This window comes from Pan troglodytes, chromosome 7 (assembly GCF_028858775.2).
Source record: "Pan troglodytes isolate AG18354 chromosome 7, NHGRI_mPanTro3-v2.0_pri, whole genome shotgun sequence".
Taxonomy (NCBI): Eukaryota; Metazoa; Chordata; class Mammalia; order Primates; family Hominidae; genus Pan; species Pan troglodytes.
Genome location: NC_072405.2, coordinates 148,937,444 through 148,961,354, shown reverse-complemented (window position 1 = coordinate 148,961,354; position 23,911 = coordinate 148,937,444). Strand labels below are relative to the sequence as shown.

Below are 23,911 nucleotides of genomic sequence, written 5' to 3'. Positions count from 1 at the left end.
GCATGAAGCGTTGTTGAATTTTGTCAAAGGCCTTTTCTGCATCTATTGACATAATCATGTGGTTTTTGTCTTTGGTTCTGTTTATATGATGGATTACGTTTATTGATTTGCATATGTTGAACCAGCCTTGCATCCCAGGGATGAAGCCAATTTGATCATGATGGATAAGCTTTTTGATGTGCTGCTGGATTCGGTTTGCCATATTTTATTGAGGATTTTTGCATCGATGTTCATCAGGGATATTGGTCTAAAATTCTCTTTTTTTGTTGTGTCTCTGCCAAGCTTTGGTATCAGGATGATGCTGGCCTCATAAAATGAATTAGGGAGGATTCCTTCTTTTTCTATTGATTGGAATAGTTTCAGAAGGAATGGTACCAGCTCCTCTTTGTCCCTCTGGTAGAATTCGGCTGTGAATGCATCTGGTCCTGGACTGTTTTTGGTTGGTAGGCTATTAATTATTGCCTCAATTTCAGAGCCTGTTATTGTTCTATTCAGGGATTCAACTTCTTCCTGGTTTAGTATTGGGAGGGCGTATGTGTCCAGGAGTTTATCCATTTCTTCTAGATTTTCTAGTTTATTTGCATTGAAGTGTTTATAGTATTCTCTGATGGTAGTTTGTATTTCTGTGCGATCGGTGGTGATATCCCCTTTATCATTTTTTATTGCATCTATTTGATTCTCTCTCTTTTCTTCTTTATTAGTCTTGCTAGTGGTCTATCAATTTTGTTGATCTGTTCAAAAAACCAGCTTCTGGATTCATTGGTTTTTTGAAGGGTTTTTTGTGTCTCTATCTCCTTCAGTTCTGCTCTGACCTTAGTTATTTCTTGCCTTCTGCTAGCTTTTGAATGTGTTTGCTCTTGCTTCTCTAGTTCTTTTAATTGTGATGTTAGGGTGTCAGTTTTAGATCTTTCCTGCTTTCTCTTGTGGGCATTTAGTGCTATAAATTTCCCTTTACACAGTGCTTTGAATGTGTCCCAGAGATTCTGGTATGTTGTGTCTCTGTTCTCATTGGTTACAAAGAACATCTTTATTTCTGCCTTCATTTTGTTATGTAGCCAGTAGTCATTTAGGAGCAGGTTGTTCAGTTTCCATGTAGTTGAGCGGTTTTGAGTGAGTTTCTTAATCCTGCATTCTAGTTTGATTGCACTGTGGTCTGAGAGACAGTTTGTTATAATTTCTGTTCTTTCACATTTGCTGAGGAGTGCTTTACTTCCAACTATGTGGCCAATTTTGGAATGAATGAGATGTGGTGCTGAGAAGAATGTATATTCTGTTGATTTGGGATGGAGACTTCTGTAGATGTCTATTAGGTCTGCTTGGTGCAGAGCTGAGTTCAAGTACTAGATATCCTTGTTAACTTTCTGTCTTGTTGATCTGTCTAATGTTGACAGTGGGGTGTTAAAGTCTCCCATTATTATTGTGTGGGAGTCTAAGTCTTTGTGTAGGTCTCTAAGGACTTGCTTTATGAATCTGGGTGCTCCTGTATTGGGTGCATATATATTTAGGATAGTTAGCTCTTCTTGTTGAATTGATCCCTCTACTATTATGTAATGGCCTTCTTTGTCTGTTTTGATCTTTGTTGCTTTAAAGTCCGTTTTGTTTTATCAGAGACTAGGATTGCAACCCCTGGTTTTTTTTGCTTTCCATTTGCTTGGTAGATCTTCCTCTATCCCTTTGTTTTGAGCCTATGTGTGTCTCTGCATGTGAGATGGGTCTCCTGAATACAGCACACTGATGGGTCTTGACTCTTTATCCAATTTGCCAGTCTGTGTCTTTTAATTGGAGCATTTAGCCCATTTACATTTAAGGTTAATATTGTTATGTGTGAATTTGATCTTGTCATTATGATGTTAGCTGGTTATTTTGTTCATTAGTTGATGCAGTTTCTTCCTAGCATGGATGGTGTTTACAATTTGGCATGTTTTTGCAGTGGCTGGTACCAGTTATTCCTTTCCATGTTTAGTGCTTCCTTCAAGAGCTCTCATAAGGCAGGCCTGGTGGTGACAAAATCTCTCAGCATTTGCTTGTCTGTAAAGGATTTTATTTCTCCTTCACTTATGAAGCTTAGTTTGGCTGGATATGAAATTCTGGGTTGAAAATTCTTTTCTTTAAGAATGTTGAATATTGGCCCCTACTCTCTTTTGGCTTGTAGAGTTTCTGCTGAGAGATCCGCTGTTAGTCTGATGAGCTTCCCTTTGTGGTAAACCGACCTTTCCCTCTGGCTGCCCTTAACATTTTTTCCTTCATTTCAACTTTGGTGAATCTGACAATTATGTGTCTTGGAGTTGCTCTTCTCGAGGAGTATCTTTGTGGTGTTCTCTGTATTTCCTGAATTTGAACATTGGCCTGCCTCGCTAAGTTGGGGAAGTTCTCCTGGATAATATCCTGAAGAGTCTTTTCCAACTTGGTTCCATTCTCCCCGTCACTTTCAGGTACACCAATCAGGTGTAGATTTGGTCTTTTCACATAGTCCCATATTTCCTGGAGGCTTTGTTCATTTGTCTTTACTCTTTTTTTCTCTAAACTTCTCTTCTCGCTTCATTTCATTCATTTGATCTTCAATCATTGATACCCTTTCTTCCACTTGATTGAATCAGCTACTGAAGCTTGGGCATGCATCACGTAGTTCTCATGCCATGGTTTTCAGCTCCATCAGGTCATTTGAGGTCTTCTCTATGCTGTTTATTCTAGTTAGCCATTCGTCTAATCTTTTTTCAAGGTTTTTAGCTTCTTTGCGATGGGTTCAAACGTCCTCCTTTAGCTCAGTGAAGTTTGTTATTACCGATCATCTGAAGCCTACTTCTATCAACTCATCAAAGTCATTCTCGATCCAGCTTTGTTCCATTGCTGGCAAGGAGCTGCATTCCTTTGGAGGAGAAGAGGCGCTCTGATTTTTAGAATTTTCAGCTTTTCTGCTCTGGTTTCTCCCCATCTTTGTGGTTTTATCTACCTTTGGTCTTTGATGATGGTAATGTACAGATGGGGTTGGTGTGGATGTCCTTTCTGTTTGTTAGTTTTCCTTCTAATAGTCAGGACCCTCAGCTGCAGGTCTGTTGAAGTTTTCTGGAAGTCCACTCCAGACGCTGTTTGCCTGGGTATCAGCAGCGGAGGCTGCAGAACAGCAAATATTGCACAACAGCAAATGTTGCTGCCTGATCCTTCCTCTGGAAGCTTCGTCTCAGAGGGGCACCTGGCTGTATGAGATTTCAGTTGGCCCCTACTGGGAGGTGTCTCCCAGTTAGGCTACTTGGGGTTTAGGGACCCACTTGAGGAGGCAGTCTGTGTGTTCTTAGATCTCAAATTCCGTGCTGGGAGAACCACTACTCTCTTCAAAGCTGTCAAACAGGGACATTTAAGTCTTCAGAAGTTTCTGCTGCCTTTTGTTCAGCTATGCCCTGCCCCCAGAGGTGGAGTCTATAGAGGCAGGCAGGCCTCCTTAAGCTGTGGTTGGCTCCACCCAGTTCGAGCCTCCCGGCTGCTTTGTTTACCTACTCAAACCTCAGCAATGGCGGGCGCCCCTCCCCCAGCCTCGCTGCCACCTTGCAGTTTGATCTCAGACTGCTGCGCTAGCAGTGAGTGAGGCTCTGTGGACGTGGGACCTTCTGAGCCAGGTGCGGGATATATTCTTCTGGTGTGCCGTTTGCTAAGACTGTTGGAAAAGCACAGTATTAGGGTCGGAGTGTCCCAATTTTCCAGTTACCATCTGTCACGGGTTCCCTTGGCTAGGGAAGGGAATTCCCCAACTCTTTGTGCCTCCTTGGTGAGGCGATGCCCTGCCCTGCTTTGGCTCACACTCCGTGGGCTGCACACACTGTCCAACAAGCCCCAGTGAGATGAACCTGGTACCTCAGCTGGAATGCATACATCACCTGTCTTCTGCATTACTCACACTGGGAGCTGTAGACTGGAGCTGTTCCTATTCAGCCATCTTGGATCCCCCTTCACTTTATTACCATTTACACAATAGAATAGTATATAGTGATATAAATGATCTACCACTACACATATCAATATGGATACTTCTGAAAACAATGTTTTTATATGTCTGAAATAGTTTATAATTTGGAATGTACATATGTAATTATGTATGTATGTATCTATCAAGGTAGGTGCAGGGTGCACCTACCTGCACCCTGCAGAAGACAACACCTTCTGTTGTCTGGGGAAAATAGTGTTAGCTGATCTGTTGCAGCATAAGCAGAGTTGGGAGGAAGATTAATGGTCATGGATTTTCCATTTCTCCATCTAGGGTGAAGCTGGTCCTGCAGGCCCTCCCGGTTTACCTGGAACTGTAAGTTACTCCGCTTCTAATTCTTTCTCCTCCGAATTCCTATATTGGGATTCGTACTCCCCCTCCAGCAACTGCCACTACTTAGTTTTAAATATCTCCCCTATTGGAGTTTGCCAATAGCTAGGCCTATTCCTAGGTCCTACAAACCAAAAATATATACACTTCTCTAAGAACCATCCTATGCTTATTGATTTATTCAGCAAAAGCACAATTATTTATCAGAATGGGTGCTAGATACTGAGAATACATATCTGCCTGTCACATATGGGGAAACTGAGCTCCAGAGACAAGAAGCAGTTTGCCCAGCGTAAGACTGCACTACCATGACCCAGGAACTGGGCTTCATTCATTGGCCCTCTATACGTGTTAGGGTGGGCATGGTGAGTTGGTATTGAGTATCAGTAAGAGTGTGGGCTTTGAGGGCATGAAGACCTGGCTCCCAGCTCTGTCATTCACCAGCATTGTGGTCGTAGTTATGGTCTAACAAAGTCAGTTTTCTCATCTGTTAGAAAATATTATACCCAGCTATCTTGTACATGTGGAGTGAAAGTTAATTGAAACTACAAAATATTTGGCAGAGTTTCTGGTGCATTATAAATATTAAAAAATTTAAAAATTGCTATTATTATTATTTATCTTACTCCCAAGAACTGTATAATGGGAGCACATTTTTCTTTTTCTTTTTTTTTTTTTCCATTTTAATGTTTCTTCCTCATCTTGAGATCCTCTGTTTTGACCAGCTGATTTCAGGGAAGTTTGCACATGGCTTCTTGGGCTGGCCCTGACCCTAAACATGTATCAGGAGTTGGCCAGTTACTAGCCCTTGCAGGGGATGCCAGGAGAGGAGAGAGCCTGTGCACTCAGAAATCCCATTTGTAGTGTGGCAAAGAATCTTACTCTGTGCTTTTCATCAAACTGAAATCATTATTCCACAGCTCTGTCTCCTCCCCAGCAATGCTCATCAAAATGAGACTCAGACATTCCATAAGGGTGTTGGAAGAAATTGGGATCACAACTTTAGAGTCGGAATTAGTCATATCAAATTTTTGTTTAAGATTGATAACCTACAGCATTGGCAGGGGTGCAGGGCAGCAAGCAGTCTCATACCTTTTTGGTGGTAGAACAGATTGGACACACCTATTTGAGAAGTTACTTGGCAGTACCAATATATCACAAAGTGCCTGCCCCTAAGCTTAGATATTCCATGTCTAGGCATTTATCCTGCAGAAATATTTGTATGTGTGCATTTTTAAAAGCATGTATAAGGATGTACATTGTAGTATCACTTATGACAATAAAAAATTAGAACAGACCACATGATCATAAGCACAAAGTTAAGTGAATCACAAAATATCTGTATCATGGAATTCTACAAATTAATATGCGTACAATATGTGTATGGTCTTGAAAAGATAGTGATACTCAAATTAAGTGGAACTAGGCAAATTAAGTAGAAAAAATCTATTAGTCAATCACTGCATATTGAAAGATAAGAACACAGGCTCCCCAGGCCACCTATGTGGACGCCAGTTTCTGTCCTGACATTCACTAGCAGCTTGAACTTCATTCTGTGGTTTACTTCTGTGTCCTCCAATTTTCTTATCCATAAGGCAGGACAGAAACAGATAGTCCACCTCTTAGAGTTATTGTGAGACCACATGAGTGAAGGCCTCTCAATGGCTGTAAGTAATCATCTATAGTCGCTGTTACTATTTGTATAACTTGCACAAAGTTATATATTTCTAAACATTTATAATTGTGTGGAAATATATAGGAAACAGTTAAAAATATGGTAAACTGAAAAACAGTGCCTTCTGGAAAAGGGACAGGGGTTGGGGACATGGAGGGCAAGATATAGGAAGCTACTTTTTTCCATCTTTTTTTAATGTATTGTGGTTTAGGACCATTATCTATGATGTTTTTTGTCCATTTACTGCTTCTTTCGGGCCCGTGCTGGGACCCAGGCATCTGCATGGATCAGATCTGTCAGGGCTTGTAGCCTAGTCAAGAAGATAAACTAACCCTACAGTGGCAAAGATATAGCTACATTGCAAATTATAGTAAATGTCATCCAGGAAAAGAACAAGATGCATCAACAAGAATAACATGGGGACCCAAATTATATTTGCATGGTGGAGAGGGAAGAGGGATCCGTGAAGACACGACATTTAAAAGACACCTGCAGGTCTCCATATGACCTTAGTCATAGAAAGGGAGAGGAGAGTATGTTCCAGGCAAGGGGAACAGTATTTGCAAAAGCTTTGAAGCTGGAGAAAGCATGACACCTGGGAAGCCTTTTTTTTTTTTTTTTTTTTTGAGACGGAGTCTCGCTCTGTCGCCCAGGCTGGAGTGCAGTGGCGCGATCTGGGCTCACTGCAAGCTCCGCCTCCTGGGTTCTTGCCATTCTCCTGCCTCAGCCTCCCGAGTAGCTGGGACTACAGGCGCCCGGCATCACGCCTAGCTAATTTTTTGTATTTTTTAGTAGAGACTGGGTTTCAACGTGTTAGCCAGGGCGGTCTCAATCTCCTGACCTCGTGATCCGCCCGCCTTGGCCTCCCAAAGTGCTGGGATTTCAGGCGTGAGCCACCGCGCCCGACCTAGCCTTAAACACAGCCTAGGTGGGGGTGGCCAGGCTGAAGGAGCCTGCAGGGGCCAGTCAGCCAGAGTCTTTGTAGCCTGGGCGCTGTCAAGCAGGGATTTCCCCTCCTCTCCTACTCTCCCCAACCTTGTCTACTACGCACCTGCATCCCTGCCTGATGCCCAGCAGATGGCAGTAGTGAAAAGGAGACTGTGACATGAGTCCAGTGTCCTGGCAGAGCTCTTATGGACACCTGCAGGGAAGAATGTTTCTTTCCCGTTTTACCGATGGGGACATAGAAGCTGAGGAGACATGTCCAAGGTCACACAGGGTTTGGAGCTCAGGTCTTGTGCCTCCAGGGCTCCGGAATCTAACCACTATGCATTTCTGCCTTAATAAATAAATAGCCAGGGATTTTAAAGAAAGATGTGAATCTAATTGTCAAAACTAATAATCGTTCCAGGAAGCTTTGGGGCTGTATTCTTTCACTTGTAAATCTCTCCAAGGCAGGTTTTAAAAATGAAACACTGGGTTCCTTGATGCCCATCTTTCTAATCTCTGCGGTTTCCTTTTCAGACATCCCTGTTCACACCACATCCACGGATGCCCGTAAGTAGCAGCAGTGCCTCGGGGTGCCCAGCGTGCCTCGGCCTGGAGGGCAATGTCCAGTGTGGCCTGGGAGCCTGGACTGGGTGGGGTGAGGACTCAGCCCCATCGCGTTCATCACTGTCAGGGATCTGGGCTGCTGGGCTTGTCCTGAAAACAGGTGGAGAAAGGGCCTTGCAGGGAGCTGGCTCCAGAGTCAGGCAGGACATTCCAGGGGCCTAGAAGTCACCTCTCATAGCTAAGAGCAAAGGCCAGGCCTCTCTGGGAAAAGTTAATTCTTCAGTAACACAGAGAGTAGCTGGTGGTTTTGAGGAGAACAGAATTATTTGAGATGCCAGAACATGAGAGTCAGAGAGAGGCAAAGACGTTCCCCATGGATGCTGGCAGTGAAGGAGACCAGAGATAGGGGTGTCAAGAGGGGACCCCATTCTCAGGCTGTTCTGGGGACTGGAACCTGAGATGTAGCCTGGGGTGTGCCAGATGGACAGAGAGTGATGCTGGCTACTTCCACACACAAAAACACTTGGCAGGAAATAAAGCTTAGCACTGCAACGTCTAGAAACCTTTTTCCTCTCTTTTCACAAATGGCTCTTCAGAAAATAGGTGTTTTCAGGATCTCTTTATGCTGTTGGCTGAAGCCAGAAAACATGCCATTGTTTCTTTTGCTGCCTTTGATGCAGTTCTTCTGCTATTAGGGCTTGACCTGCGGGACAGCTGAGAGGCTGAGGTAGATGTCCATTTCAGCTGTTGCTATCTTCATTTATTCAATATTAAGTCGATTCCATTTTAAAAGCTTAAAAGAATCCTGCGTGTGATGCAAAAGAAGGAAGCAGGTAGACAGACTGAGTCAGGTGCTAAAATCACTGCAGGAGAAGGAAGGATTTTGTGCTTGGGAAGCATAATGGGGAGATGGGGGCATCCTAGGGCAGCACGGACTTAGGGAGAAGTGGGTGAGAGGCGTCTGCGGGAAAGAGCAGGTGCACAGGGCTCTGGCTGTGAGCCTTTCCTGAAGGGAGAGAAGGCCCTGATGTTAAAGGAGCCCTCTTGTCACTGAGCTGTCAACCACTAGAGGGCACTGCCTCACTGCCCACCTGTCCTGGAAAATGTTCCTTCTGTTTCTTCGCTGAGACCTAGTTTTCTCAATTATAAAATTGGGACAATAAAAATACACTTTCAGGATTAAACGCAAATAACAGGATATTTGCACTTTACATAAAACATTTAGAACTCTGCTCCGCTCTGGCAGAGACAGGCACTCACTGCATGAGGACACAGCACCTCCCTCACCTGCAGGGCGGGTACTCACTGCATGAGGACACCACACCTCTCTCACCTGCAGGGCGGGTACTCACTGCATGAGGAACACCGCACCTCTCTCACCTGCATGGCAGGTACTCACTGCATGAGGGACACAGCACCTCTCTCACCTGCATGGCAGGTACTCACTGCATGAGGGACACAGGCACCTCTTTCACCTGCAGGGCAGCACTCACTGCATGAGGAGGCAGCACCTCCCTCACCTGTAGGGCTGTCGCTCACTGCATGAGGAACTCCCTTACCTTTCTGCCACCCTGTCTTCTCACCTGCTCTCCCAGAGAGGGGCTTGGAAGGACAGAGCACCCTATGCAGCAGCTCAGCTCCGGGCATTTTCCTGGCACTGCTGCAACCAAGACTCCTAACAGCCTTGAGGGAGTGGCACCTGTGTCCATCTTACAGGTGACGGTCCTGCAGCTCAGAGGTGCTAGGAAACTTGCCAAGAAGGCCCTACCAGCGAGATAGGAATTAGGGGCTAGTGTGTCAGCCATAGCGCACTGGATGGAGCGTCTGTACCACCGTTGCTTCAGTTCCGGCTGGCTGTCCTGTGCATGGGGCTTCCCATCACACTGCCTGTCCCTTCCACTGGTCGCCTGCCTTTCCTGGACCACCTCCATGTATTGCCTCCCTCTGCCCCTGACATCTGTGGGCCTCCCTCCCTCAGGTCCACCCTGAGCCCCTCAGGGTTGAGACAAGCCTACATGTCCAGCCTCTCCTTAAAGGAATTGCTCTGTAAAAACACAACTTCCAGAGCATTCCACTGGGAAGGCACATGAGGGGCCTGTGCCGCCCTCCACCTTGAGTCCCAGCACTGACATCCTTCCTGCAGGCTCTGCATTGCTGCGGGAGCCTGGGAGCCAGGAAGCCACTCTCAGATGCAAACAAGGAAATTATGTCTATGGGAAAAAAAAGTTTCATTGTGGGCAATTGCCTGAGTCTCCCCGGGACTGGCTTCGTCGCCATGGCAACCCATGTTTGTATTGATGGATTTGGAAAGTGTTATTCTGTTTGACTTCTCCCTGCTCTGCTCAGGCACATGCCTTTGAGCCCCTGCAGTGCAGGAAGAGGCTGGGGAGAGAGCAATTTAGAGGGGTGTTAAGGTCTGCCGCATAATGAAGGAAGAGAATGGAAAGGAGATGAGGGGGTGGAGGGAGAAGCCTGACTCATTTTGTCACCCTCTCTGGGACTGAGGAGGCTCCTGGGGATGGCTGGTGGCTGCACCTGATGAGGTGACAGGGTGATGGTGGTTTGCAGAGGACAGAGCAGGCTGTTTGATGGTGTGCATATCCCTGGGGTCTGCAGATGTCAGAACCTTTGCTGGAGGAAGGAGGGACAGGCAGCTTGGTGCTTGGGGAAGTTACAGTGGAGAACTCAAGCAGGGTTTTGTAACTGGAGGCTCATCAGTTGTTCCAAAGCAGTTATCTTAGGAAGGCTCTGTCCAACCGGCCTGATTCTACCCCCTCACCCTGCTAAGGAGGCTTCAGGATGCCCAGACAATGACCAAAGCCTGCAGAGATGATCATGAGTCCCAGAGGTGGTGTTTAACTTGGCTGAGGTCACCAGGGGGCAGTGAGGAGGAGATGGAAGCCAGCCAAACTTACACATTCAACAGCTACTGACAGAGCCCTTCCAGGGGGCCCCTGGAGGGAAGGTGCTGCCTCCTGACTCCTAGGCTCTGGGGCAGGAATCTCTTGAGCATCTGGAGTCCTTCTCTGGCCCTTTCTGACCCTCCGTAGGTCCTCACTTTGTCTTCCTGCCACTGCAGTCCCGTTCACCAACACTGGAAGAAGACTGTACAAATGTCTTCCCTGTGTGTCTCCTGAAACAATCCCATAAGCCCTTTTGTCTTTATGAATTGCGTTGCCAATGACTGGAGGACCAGAAAAAGACTTGCAAATCCCCACCATGGGTAGTTTTCTAGGAGGAAAACATGCTAGAAATAATGGTATTATTGTCTGTGGTGAATGGGGCTAGACATGTCTCCTTCTGAGCTCAATGGCAATGGAGATTCTAGGCAGAGGAATGAGCTGGCATCCGTTGAAACCTCCTCTGTATTGGTCACTGTGAAACACTTTGCAAACGCAATCTCACTGAATCCAGGTCACAGCTCTACGAGGTAGACCATGTCGGTTCCATGCAATAGGTGATGCTGAGTGAGGAAGACAGCCGCAGGCCATGCGGTCTCCAACTGCCGTATCAGAGAGAGGCTTGGGAAGGGAGGGCAGGTAGAAACCATGGCTGCAAGGCCTCTAACATTTGCAGAGGCATAGAGAGAGAAAGTAGCATGAAACCCTTAGTAGATAGTGTCTTTCTATGCTGATTTCTCCACCAAGTAAAGGTTAGAACTAGCCAACCTCAGGTTCTCTAATGTAGACATTAGACTCTTTCTTCCAGATGCATCCAGGGTCCTCCCTTCATCTCCTGCTCTCTAAAGCCGTGTCTTGCAAACACCTCATCCATGCAGGACTCCCTTCTACACCCAAGGCAGATGCTCATCCCAGCTCTCCTTGGGCTTATCTGTGGCAGGGGAGCCCGATGTCCCCCTAAGCAGGCTGTGGGGATTTGGGACAGTAGCAGGTTCTGCTCCTTGAGAAGGGTTGCATCCTGCCTTTCTGGGTACACGTGCTCTGGTTGTTATCTGCCGTCCTGGAGAACTCTGCAAACCTGTGCTGTTTCTCTTTGATGTCTTGCCTCTGCTGCACCTTCTCTGTACCATTGACCTTCACCCTATGTGAAAAGGGGACCACCTCTTTATTTTGCAGATATGGAAACTGCAAAAGTCATATGGGGTCCGTATGGGTAACTACTTTGCCCAAGTTTATATGGCCAATAAGTTAGAGGGCCAGGGCTCCCAAGACAGGCTGTATGAGTCTGAGGCTGAGACTGTGTCCACACTGGTCCACTGGCCCCACTCCTCTCCTGCACAGTGGCCCTTCAGCTGTGGAAAGATACGCCCTTGAGCCCTTGGAAAGCTGTCCTCACTGTAGTCCCCCATCTGCTCATCTTCTCCTTGTTCCATATGAATTGCAGGCTGAGGATCACATGTCCCTTCAACCCTCCTGGGAGATGTGTTGGGCACCCTGGATGTGGCTCCCTGGAAGTGAGCCTGCCCCATCTTGGATCATTCCATACTGGGCCCACCCAGGGTACTGCCTGTCCAGCCTGTGTCTCATCCTTTCTTCAGCAAAAGTTAGACACACCATTCTGACCACCCAGAGTCTAGGGTTCAACCCCCAGTCTGTCCCCAAAGGTCTGGGTTCCCTTAGTTAAGCACCCCTCCCCAGCTTCTCTATCTAGAAAGGGGTTGGAGCCAGGCACGATGGTGAGGACCTGTAGTTCCAGAAGGCAGGTACACAGGAGGCTGTGCAGGGAGGATCGCTTGAGCCCAGGATTTCAAGAAAGGTCTGGGCAGTATAATGAGACCCCATCTCTACTAGAAAGAGAGAGAGGAAGGGAGGGAGAGAGAGAAAGAGAGGGAGAAAAAATAGTGTTTGGGCCAGGGGCCCTTAAAGACCCTTCCTCCTCTCAAAACTCTTTCCATCATTCACTGATGATCTACCACGTGCCAGGCTCTGAGCTGGAGGGGACATGAATCAAAACACACAACTAAGTGTAAAACTGCGGCCATAACAGGGCTCAGGAGGAGAAAGGCACAGTACACTGACCTGCTGTAACAGGAGGGTTGGGCCCATTTTGGGGTTCAGCTTCCCGGAAGAAGTGATTCCCGACCTGAAAGATGAGTCAGAATCAGTCCTGGGGAGTAGGAGGGAAGAACCCCCAGGCAGAGGGAACAGCCTTTGGGGGTGGGGACCTATCAGGTGATACACAGGACTGGAGGTGGCCTGTGTGTCCGGAGCTGGGGACATGTACCCTGTGACGAGGGGGCAGTTCTCCCTGAAGTCCACTCTACCCTGTGCTTCTCACCAACAGGGAGAACAAGGGCCCAAAGGAGAGAAGGGCGATCCAGGCCTGCCTGGGGAACCGGTGAGTCTCTTGTGTCCCCTTCCCCCGCAGGGCTGGTTACCTGGAGACCCGGACTCCAAAGGCTGACCAGCTGTAGATCTGCACCGTGCATTGCACACCCAGGAGCCACACTGAATGGGAGGCAGCCCTTTCTTCTCCTCAGGACGCTAGCTACATCCCCTCCTTGGATCTCAAATTATACCCATTGCAACGTCCCTGCCCCATCCGCCCATCTGCTCAGAACCAGGAGGATGAGCTGGTTCATGGCAACTTGTGTGCTTACAGGGACTGCAGGGCCGTCCTGGAGAATTGGGGCCTCGGGGACCCGCTGGACCACCGGTAAGAAAACCATCCCTTCCCCTGCTGGCTCAGAGACTTGGAGATCCCAGCCATACTCTCTCGCTCCAGGCCACCCTCCCCAGTTCTCTCCCCTGGCATTTTGGGAGTAGACGCTGGGCAGAGCAGCCCCAATGTGCTGCAGAGGCTGAGTGGCCCTCACTAAACGCCCCAGACACAGCCATGGGGCCAGGCCCCACCTCTGTACCCCTGGATGTCCCTACTCTGTCACTAAAGGGTTGGTGTAGGTGAGCTGCAGGTTTCTGCCGTGCTCTCCCTTCTCCTGCTCAGCGGGATCTGGAGAGCAAGGGCCTCTGCACATAGGGGGCACCTTGGTTCCCAGAGGATTTGCAGAACAGGAAATGGATCCCAGCCATGGAGTGGCAGTGCTGGTTTAAGTGACACCTGGTACATGTTAGTGCTTTGATTTTGTCATTTTGCTTGGTGTTCGCCTCTGCACTGGATCTCGGTTCTCTGGGAGACTCTGTGCTATGGTAGGAGATCCTGCTGGGGTGACTGGGGACCCTGCCTGGCTGTGTGAGCCCCTCTGAGCGACATTTCTACAGAGGGTCGGTGCTGACCCCTATACCCTGGGTAGGTGGTGAGGATGGAATGAAATCGCGATATGACCATCTCCAACAGAGGGCCAGGAAGTAGTGATTTTCTTCACCTTTTAGACGGTGCTCCCGGGCCCCTTCAGTTTGGAATAATGCTTCTGATGAGCACGGTATTCCGGAGACCTCCCTGCTGTGAGGGGAAACAGCATCACTGAGGGTGTCTTACCCCCGCCCCTCTTTTATTTCCTGTTTAGGGTGCCAAGGGACAGGAAGGTGCACATGGGGCTCCTGGAGCAGCTGGAAACCCCGTGAGTCCCTGTGATCGGCCTGCCTCGTGGGGGAGCCCCGGAGGGAGGCCCTGCCCAGTGTCTGCTCTGCTCTATGGCTCACAGCTCTGGGCTAGCTAGGAGGACGTGGCCCAGAAGGTTCACCCACACTTGAGTGGTTGGTTGGAGTCCGCACGGAGAGAGGTTCTGGCCTCCACCACCTTCGTAGCATTTCTTGACTTTGTCCACATGCCCAGCGAATGAAAGAAATCTCTTTCTATGCACATGTGGATGAGACACACACAGACCTCCCCTCGCAGGTGAGGTTGTTACTCCAAGAAGTGTGCTTACATGCACAACCACGTACACGTACTCTACAAACCAGAGAACACACATCCTATAATACATGCATGCACACATGTACACACACACACACACACACACACACACACACACAGCCCCAAACACACAGATGCAGCCAGGAAAACACACAGACATCTCTATGCACACTTCTCAGCTGCTCCTGGCTCACCCATCCTTGGGGCCAGATCCAGGGTGTATTTGATCCCCGTGGGGCTGGCACTTGTTCCTGGAGCTCATTCGGGCTCTGTCTCATGGTGCGGAGCCAGAGAGCTCAGGCTGGACTGTGGAGCTGATGGGAGGCAGGACGGGCTGACTCATCCCTGGGTCTCTCGGGAGTGGTGGTGGCAAGAGGAGCAGCAGCAGCACACGTCTGGTCTGCTCCTAGCACCACCACCAGGTGGCCTGTACCAGCTAGAGGGTGCTGATATGACCAGGCCACCATGCGTATGGTCAGGTCAGAACTGGGTCTGCCAAGGTAGTGACCAGTGTGGATGCCACAGCGGGGACAGACAGCAGCTCCTCCCTGCTTGTGGAGAGAGCCCTGGTTCCAGCCCGCCCTGGAGGGGAATGGAAGCAGAGTGTAGGCAAGGAGGAGGCTGGGAGTGTTTTCCATGAGTCCTGACCCTGGAGATGCACAAAACCCAGGGACAGTGGGGAACGAGGCCTGGAAGAAACATGGGCAGCCTCGAGGGCCGTGAGAGTTCCCTGTTTCCCCGCGCCCATAATGTTGACCCACCTGGAATGTCCTCACCCACATCTCCTTTCATGGATCATTGCCCAGCCGTCAAGTTCTAGTTCAAATCCACTTCTTACCTGATTTTCCAGTCAAAGCCAACACACACACACACCCACAAACATGCACACACGCATGTGCACACACGCACACCTCCACAAACATGCACACACGCACGCACACATCTCCACAAACATGCACACATGCAGGCGTGCACACTCACCTCCAGAAACATACACGCATGCACACGCAGACACACCTCCACAAACATGCACACACGCATGCGCATGCACGCACACACATCTCCACAAACATGCACTCACGCAGGCGTGCACACACACCTCCACAAACATACTCGCATGTGCACGTACACACACACCTCCACAAACATGCACACACGCACACACACACCTCCACAAACATGCACACACGCACACATACACACACATCCACAAACATGCACACACGCATGCACACACACGTCCACAAACATGCACACAGGCACACACATCCACAAACATGCACACAGGCACACACACGTCCACAAACACGCACACACGTGCACACATACACACGTCCACAAACATGCACACACACACTCCCACAACATGCACACATGCACGTGCACACACACCTCCACACATACACCTCCACATACACACACACGTACACACATACACCTCCACAAACATGCACACGCACATGTACACATATACACACCTCCACAAACATGCACACACGTACACACATACCCCTCCACAAACATGCACACACACACGTGTACACATACACACACCTCCACAAACATGCACACATGCACGTGCATACACACACCTCCACAAACATGCACACACACATACATGTCCACAAACATGCACACACGCACGTGCACACATACACACACATATGCAACTGAGATCTGAACCGTTCCATTTTCAATGTTTCCTTTTCCTCATGCACTTAGGATAAGGCCAAACCTCACCTGAGATCCTCTTCTGTGGTTAGGTCCCAGCCCTTCTCTGCCCACACCCAGGCTCCTCCACACCCCTGTGCCTTAGCTCTAAGGAACTTCCAGAGTCCTCCTGCCCTCCTGCCTCTCACCTCTGTGCCAGAAGCCCACTCACCTGAGGCTTGGTGCTTGGGACACCACGGCCCTCCGGAGAGGAGGTTCACGTCTGCAGGGGCTGTCAGGTCAGCAGCAGTTCCAGCACATCACACGGTGAATTGAGTATGAGGCAGGCTTGCAGAGAGAGTTGGGGCAACTACTTCTAATCAGTGCGTTTGGCCTTTCTAAACTTCTGTCTCTGAACAGGGTGCTCCTGGACATGTCGGTCCCCCCGGTCCCAGTGGCCCTCCAGGAAGTGTGGTGAGTAATTGGGAGAGGGCATATGCACGGCCCAGCCACCAAGCTAGTTAATGTATCCTCCCCAAAAGCCAGAGGCGTAGGATACATGAGAGTAAGGGGAGGATCCTTACTCCCATTTTCCAGATGGAGACACTGCTGTCCTGACATAGACCACCCAGAAAGTTCACACACCTGAGCCCTAGGCAACTCGCCAGCTATCCAGAGGGTAAATGCAGCTGTCGGCATCTGCAGAAAGTCTGTACATTTCACTGGTGTTGGAATCAACACCCTAGTTTGCTTCAGAAGAAAGAAAATGAACCTAAAGAAGTCAAAGGTCCCCTGACGGCTATTGGGAGACCTGGATTCGAATCCAGCTCTTTTATTAATTGACATGACCATCTTGGCAAGCCCCTCCTTGTGGTCTCGGCTAGTTCATCTGCAAAATGGAGACAATAGCTTGGCTGCTTCACCTTTAGGGTTGCATCTTTTTTGGCCTGATGAGATTCTGCCTTTTCCATGTCGAGGCCCAAGGTGTCCGCTAAAGGACCAGCTTTAAGATTCACCATAAACACCAATTTAGACTTGAACATTGTTCAACAAAACACTCCATGACATCTAGTCAAGGGCAACAAAGCATTTTTCCCTACAATAGGTTTAGGTCAGTCTGGTTTCTTCATCAAGCCTTTGTAGGTAATAAGCATAGTAGCTTAGAGGACCGAGCCTTTATACATGCTAGGCATGGTACTAAGCACATTACATGTGTTCATTCATTTACTCTGCACAGCAACCTTGCTGGAGGAATATGTGTTCATTCATTTAATCCACACAGCAACCCTGCTGGAGGAATATTATTATTTTACATGGAGGCTTCCTTCAGCCCAGCCTGCATTCTTCTGGCTGGGAGTCTTCTCTGGCCTCTAAAGAGTATGTTGTTGAGCCACGTGATGGTTGGCCAGCAGCACCACCAGCAGAATAGCTCAGATCGCTTGTCCTCAGCTGTCGTCGCTCTGAGGGTACGTCCTGCACAGGATCCCAGAGTCACAGCAGGACAGAGCTCCAGTGGCCAGCAAGTGTATTTCTTGCTGCCTGTTCTCCCCTGCTTTATTTATTTTTATTTTTCTTTTTTGAGGTGGAGTTTAGCTCTGTCACCCAGGCTGGGGTGCAGTGGCATGATCTTGGCTCACTACAACCTCCGCCTCCTGGGTTCAAGTGATTCTCCTGCCTCAGCTTCCCAAGTAGCTGGGATTACAGGGGCGTGCTTCCATGCCCAGCTAATTTTTGTATTTTAGTGGAGATGGGGTTTCACCATGTTGGCCAGGCTGGTCTTGAACTCCTGACCTCAAGTGATCCGTCCGCCTTGGCCTCGCAGAGTGCTGGGATTACAGGCATGAGTATTCTCCCCTTTTTGCTTCTCTGTTTCCCTACTATTGCATCCATGGGACACTTGCACTTAAACCATGTCTCAAAGTCAACCTTTGGGGGACTCCAAAGACACTGTTGGAGCAGATGCCCCAATGCTAAGGCTGGGTTCTTAAGGCCATCCTCATCTTCCCAGAGTGTTCACTGTGCCAGGCCATGCCTTCTGAGAGTTCACAGCCCAGAGCAGGCGGCAAAGCTTCTAGCAGACCATGCCTGCTGTTAAGAGCTCTGATGTGCACTCTTACAAGGCCAGGCCCGCCCGGGAGAGCAGCAGTCATGGGCAGGGAGGAGGTGGAGCTTTGGGGAATTTAAATAAAGGATGGGAATTGGGTGGGAGCTGTAGTCGTTGACTTCAGGGGGACCTGATGATTCTTCCCTGGGGGTCACGAGCCACCAAGAGTGACCAGTCATCTTTAAATTCACCATGTCCGTAATCTTCCTTGCCACAGGGTGCTCCTGGCCTCAGAGGCCCCCCTGGGAAAGATGGGGAGCGTGGTGAGAAGGTAAGACCAATATGATCTCTCAGCACACAAGCGAATATCCTTAACTTCTTACAGGCACTGAAGGAGCAGCTCACTCTGCTCGGGCCTGGTTTAGGAACCAGCAATCAGAAGGGGTTTACTAAGTAGGAGGGAGAGGAAGACCGTGCCATCCCATTGGCTCATTTATTCCTTACAACAGACCTGAGAATCAGACAAGTGCCCATTCGACAGATGTGGAGACTGAGGCTCTGTGAAGTTAACTAGTTTGCCCTGCGTCTCATAGCAAATGAGCTACAGAGCTAGGTCTGTCTGACTCCAAATCCTGTTTTCTCTCAATTCAGTGCACCAACTTATCCATTCTACACCTATGCTCACACACGTAAACCTTCCAAAGCTATGAGATTTTTTTTCTTGAGACAGGGTCTCACTCTGCCACTGAGGCTGGAGTGCAGTGGTGTGATTTCCACTCACTACAACCTCTGCCTCCCGGGTTCAAGCAATTCTCATGCCTCAGCCTCCTGAGTAGCTGGGATTACAGGTGTGCACCACCATGCCTGGCTAATTTTTGTATTTTTTGCAGAGACGGGGTTTTACCATGTTGCTCAGGCTGGTCTCAAACTCCTGGACTCAAGTGATCCACCCGCCTTGGCCTCCCAAAGTGCTGGGATTACAGGTGTGAGCCACTGAACCCAGCCTGAGATTTTAATTATTAATAAGAGAGACACATCTTCCCACGCCAATTTAAAAAAAAAAAAACCAGAGGCCAAGGAGGAGAATCTACACCCTTTTAAATTCCATTCTGCATTTCTCTGACATAGCACCTTAGGAAATGTCTCTGAGGTTAATTGGTGACACTGAGCCAGGGCTCAGGAAATCAGACGTACTCATTTGAATGATTCAGCGTTTGGACCTGAGTCAAATGCCAGCTCTCTTGCCCTAGATGCATTGATATAAGCTAGGGTGACAAAAGTGCTTCTCAACAGGCGGTTTTTACCCAGGGAGATATTTTTTCTTGTCACCACTAAGGGGAGTAACTGCTCCTGGCATCAGTGGGTAGAGACCAGAGAACCTGCTAAAAACCTCACAGCACATAAGACATTCCCCTTATAAGAACGATCCTCCCTGAAGGTCAATAGTGCCAAGGTTGAGAAACCTGATCTAAATAAAGCGCACCTTCTTTGAACCTGGATTTTCTCATCTGTAAAATGAGGGTGATGCCACATTGATCATAGCTTGTGAGGATTAGCTGAGGAATTGGGGAGTCATGTGCAAAGGACTCAGCAGATAACAGGTGACAAGGGTACCATGTGGTTGTGTCCTGCCCTCCCTGTGTGAGCAGATCACACTAATATCCATGGACAGGAAGAGACGACATTGGGGCATGGATTGTCCACAGAGGTCCCTCCTAGCACACACCTGGCCAAACTTCTTAACATGAATTCTTTCAAGTTCAAGTTCATCTACTTGGTGCCTTTTAAAGAATCACTTCAGTTCTTATGTTTTTGCATAATTTAACAAGAGGAGATGTCATTTGCCTTTTTGCAGGAAGGTTCAATTTTAAGATACACGTCTCCCAGAAAAAAAGAACTTAGTGCAGAGAAAAATGATCAACACATCTATGAAAACTCTCTTGGGTTTTTGGAGTGTTGATCATAGGCTTAATAATAACCCTATGGGCCGGGCGTGGTGGCTCATGCCTGTAATCCCAGTACTTTCGGAGGCCAAGGCGGGCAGGTCACTTGAGGTCAGGAGTTCATGACGGGCCTGGCCAACATGGTGAAACCCCATCTCTACTAAAAATACAAAAATTAGTTGGGTATGGTGGTACATGCCTGTAATCCCAGCTACTTGGGAAGCTGAGGCACAAGAATCGCTTGAACCTGGGAAGCGGAGGTTGCCTTGAGCTGAGATCACATCACTGCACTCTAGTCTGGGTGACAGAGTGAGATTCCATTTCAACTAATAATAATAATAAATAATAATAATAGCAACCCTTATGTAATACAGGTACAAACATTCATTTTTTGAAAAGAAGATAATGCCATTTCAGACTGCCTAGATTAAGCAAAGGAAAAACATCTGGATTCATCTGGTATTCCTTAATTATACCATGTCTGAAGGACGGCACATTATAAGTAGGACATTGGTAACCTGGAAGGGGATGGCCTCTTAGGAGGACTAACAGGTGCATGTTCAGAAACCAGAAATCAGTGGGCTATTGCCACATCAAGCCTCTAGAGGGAGCCAAACGCCCTTCCTTGGCTGAGCAGAAGCCCCGGCTGAGGGCCGGGCCCGGGATTTGGAAAGGAACTTCCAGGGCTCTGCAAAGTGGTAAAAATCCCGGACATCACAGCATACTTTTTCCCTCTCACACCATGCCCAGGGGCTGGCCTGCGGCTAGGGAAGCTGATCCTGCTCCAGGCTTGGAGAGAGGCCCTCTCCATCCTTGCTTTGCACTTCCTTGGCTCATCTTACCTCTGCTCCATCTGAGAATGTCTCGAAACACTGTGATTGCAGCTTCCACCCAGGGCAGCCCAGTCTGGGGAAAGGAGTCCGTCTGGTTCGCGGGGCTCAACCCAGTGTTCCACAGTCAGGGCCGCCACAAGGGCTGTTCAGAGCCCTGTCGTCAGAGAAGATGAGCACTGGCCTGGAGCAAGCTCAAAGCCCAGGTCCTCAAGCCGACCCTGGTGCCCATGCTAGCACTGTCACTCTCTCTCTCTCTTGCTCTCTCCATTGCAGCTTTAGGCTCTGTTCTTATAGTTGAAAACCTAACTGTAAGAGGGATTGGATTGTATCTACAGGGTTCCAGGGAACAGACTTAGTGTCCAATGTTGGGAAGATTTCAGAGAAGGCTGAGTATAAAGAAATGTTGCATAACAGAGCTGCCTGACAAAGGAATGCCCAGTGTGGAGCGGTGGTGAGGTCTCCGCTCCCAGAGGAGTTCAAGCAGAAATGAGGGCCGATCTGTAAGAGATGCACCGGAAATAGATTTGCCCGCACTGGGTGGGAGGTCGTCACTAACGTCCTTTCCTTTTCCATGTTTTGCATTGAGTTGATTGACTGAGGCTGCAGTAACAAAGTATCATGAACTGGGTGGCCTAAACAGCCAAAATGTACTTTCTCCCAGTTTTGGAGGCTGGAAGTCCTCAGTCAAGGTGTTGGCAGGGCTGGCTCCTTCTGAGGGCTGTGAAGGAAGCATTTGTTCCAGGCCTCTCTCCTTGGCTCATTGACGGTGTCTTGTCCCTGTGTATTTGTGTCGTCTTGCCTCTATGCATGTGTGTCCAAATGCTTCCTTCTTTAAAAGACGCTACTCTTATTGGATTAGGACCATTGGAGGGTCACACTCCAGTATGACCTCATCCTAACTTTAATCACATCTGTGCATTGAAGTAGTAGGGGTTAGGACTTCAAGACATGAATTTTGGGGGACACAATGTAACCCATAACACACATTACACAGTCCATCTTTCTGTGTCCCAGAAAGCATGGGCCTTCTAAAATCATAAGGGCAGCCCCAGGAAACCTACAAACCTACTCAAGCTGCTCCCCCATAGAAAAGCTTCGTGCTGAGTGTAATTGACCCTGGGAAATGTCTACTTTTCTTTCCAGGGTGCAGCGGGGGAAGAAGGCAGCCCAGGGCCAGTTGGTCCCAGGGGAGATCCTGGTGCTCCTGGGCTCCCTGGGCCACCCGGAAAAGGGAAGGATGGAGAGCCGGTAAGTGGAAGGTCGGGGGTCCCAGTGCCTGTAGAAACCAGGTGAAAATTAGAGAAGGAAAAGGAAAAAAATCTAACTGCCAGACTTTGCAGAAATTGAACCGTGGCCAATGAAATGGGCCTGGTTGGGAAAGGGGTGGTGCGGGGGTCCAACAGTCTACTCCAATGTGGTTCAGGCTAGGGCAGCACAACCTCATGGACTGCTGGCCACATGCCAGCCTGGGCCAGTGCTGGGGATACAGAGATGGATGAGACAGTCTGCGCCCTGGAGATGCTCCCATCTCATGGACAGACAGTCAGGCAAACACATCCCCACACCTCAGGACAAGTGTGGTATGCTTAAAGAAGGACTTCTGATCTACTCTGGTGCTTTCAGCCAAGACTTCCAAACGTAGAATCATGGTTTTCATTGTGGCTGTGAGTGCCAAAGCCCTTCAGCCTGAAGTGAAGGTTTCAAAGCCTGCTTTGAAAAGAGGCCTTGCCCCTTACTTGCGCAAGTCTATACAATAAGGCTCTTCAATGGGAAAGCAAACTGAGAGAGGCTAAGAGATTTCCTGAAGGCCACACAGAGGCAGTAGGAGGCAGAGTTGGAATTCATATCCAGGGCCTTGTGGCTCAAAACCAGATTCTGTTTCTTTTGTGCAAGTCAGGTCATAGTGAGTCTCACCTATCTCTGGGTCCCCAGCAGAGGATGCAGTCAGCCTGGCACGTGGTGGATGGGTCAGTGTTCACTCTCAGCTCCATGATTGTCCTTGTATTATTTATTTCTCCAGGGACTCCGTGGATCACCTGGACTCCCTGGAACCCTAGGAACCAAGGTGAGTGCTTGTCCAAGAAAACAGTGGGTGCTGCAAGTTGCCGTTAGAAAGAGAACGTGGAAAAATTGATTATAAGCATCTCCGGTTACTTCAATCCACTTCCATGTTTCTCAGCTCATCGCGTTCCATTTGACTAAAGGTTCTAGGACTTTTTTTTTTTTTCGAAATCTTACTCTGTTGCCCAAGCTGGAGTGCAGTGGTGCGATCTCAGCTCACTGCAACCTCGACCTCCTGGGTTCAAGTGATTCTCCTGCCTCAGCCTCCCGAGTAGCTGGGACTACAGGGATGCACCACCATGCCCGACTAATTTTGTTTTGTATATTTTTAGTAGAGATGGGGTTTCACTATGTTGGCCAGGCTGGTCTTGAACTCCTGATCTTGTAATACCTGCCTCGGCCTCCCAAAGTGCTGGGATTACAGGTGTGAGAGAAGATAGAACCGGTGCACCCAGCCATTTCTATGACTCTTAACTGTTATATTGAAGTAGTTGTCATATAATCGGTACTTAAAAAATACTTACCATTAAATGAAGTGGCGGGAGACACTGACTTTCAATCGGCAGAGCAATATAGGTCTAAGCAGTCTTGAATTATGAGTCTCATTGTGGTACCAGATGATTCCAAAATTTCGGAGGCTTAACACAGTAAAAGTTCATATCTCATGGACACTAGGTCTATGGGAGTCTTGCTGTGGGGAGTTCTGATCCGCACAGCCATTCAGTGGTCACGTGCGAATCCCATGGCTCTTCCATCCTTTAGTTTCAGAATCTTCTACCAAATTCTTGGGGTGCAACAATAGGTAAAGGAAAAGAGAGTGGAGAACCCTGTGGGAGGATTTTAGGGGCCAGGCCTGGAGATTGCTAATTCATTTCCACCAACACCTAGTGACAGTCACACACGGGAGACTGGGGCATGTCGTCTGCTGAGGCACACAGGAGGAAAAGAGAAATGCTTGCTAAATACCAGCCAGTCTCTTCCTCAATTCAGTTGCACCCACAATTCAGAAACTATGACCTTTTTCATGGGGAAGTGTTCTTATGAGAAATTTCCTGAGTGGACAGGGAAGTTTCCTAAAATACCTTCTACATTGAATCATTCATTCATTTACGCATCAATTACCAATCAATT

General features: G+C 48.5%; 1 protein-coding gene across 2 annotated transcripts in view; it reads left to right on the top strand.

Annotated features, from left to right (window-relative positions):
• Window positions 1–23,911, top strand: part of COL22A1 (collagen type XXII alpha 1 chain) — a 326,455-nt gene that overhangs the window by 207,718 nt on the left and 94,826 nt on the right. For both annotated transcript variants that reach the window (XM_003311931.6, XM_063817403.1), the window contains 9 exons: window positions 4,250–4,291; window positions 7,446–7,478; window positions 12,720–12,773; window positions 13,038–13,091; window positions 13,900–13,953; window positions 16,320–16,373; window positions 18,221–18,274; window positions 21,863–21,967; window positions 22,740–22,784. In XM_003311931.6, coding sequence (XP_003311979.3) covers window positions 4,250–4,291; window positions 7,446–7,478; window positions 12,720–12,773; window positions 13,038–13,091; window positions 13,900–13,953; window positions 16,320–16,373; window positions 18,221–18,274; window positions 21,863–21,967; window positions 22,740–22,784 — 495 coding nt within the window. The remainder of the gene's footprint in view (window positions 1–4,249; window positions 4,292–7,445; window positions 7,479–12,719; window positions 12,774–13,037; window positions 13,092–13,899; window positions 13,954–16,319; window positions 16,374–18,220; window positions 18,275–21,862; window positions 21,968–22,739; window positions 22,785–23,911) is intronic.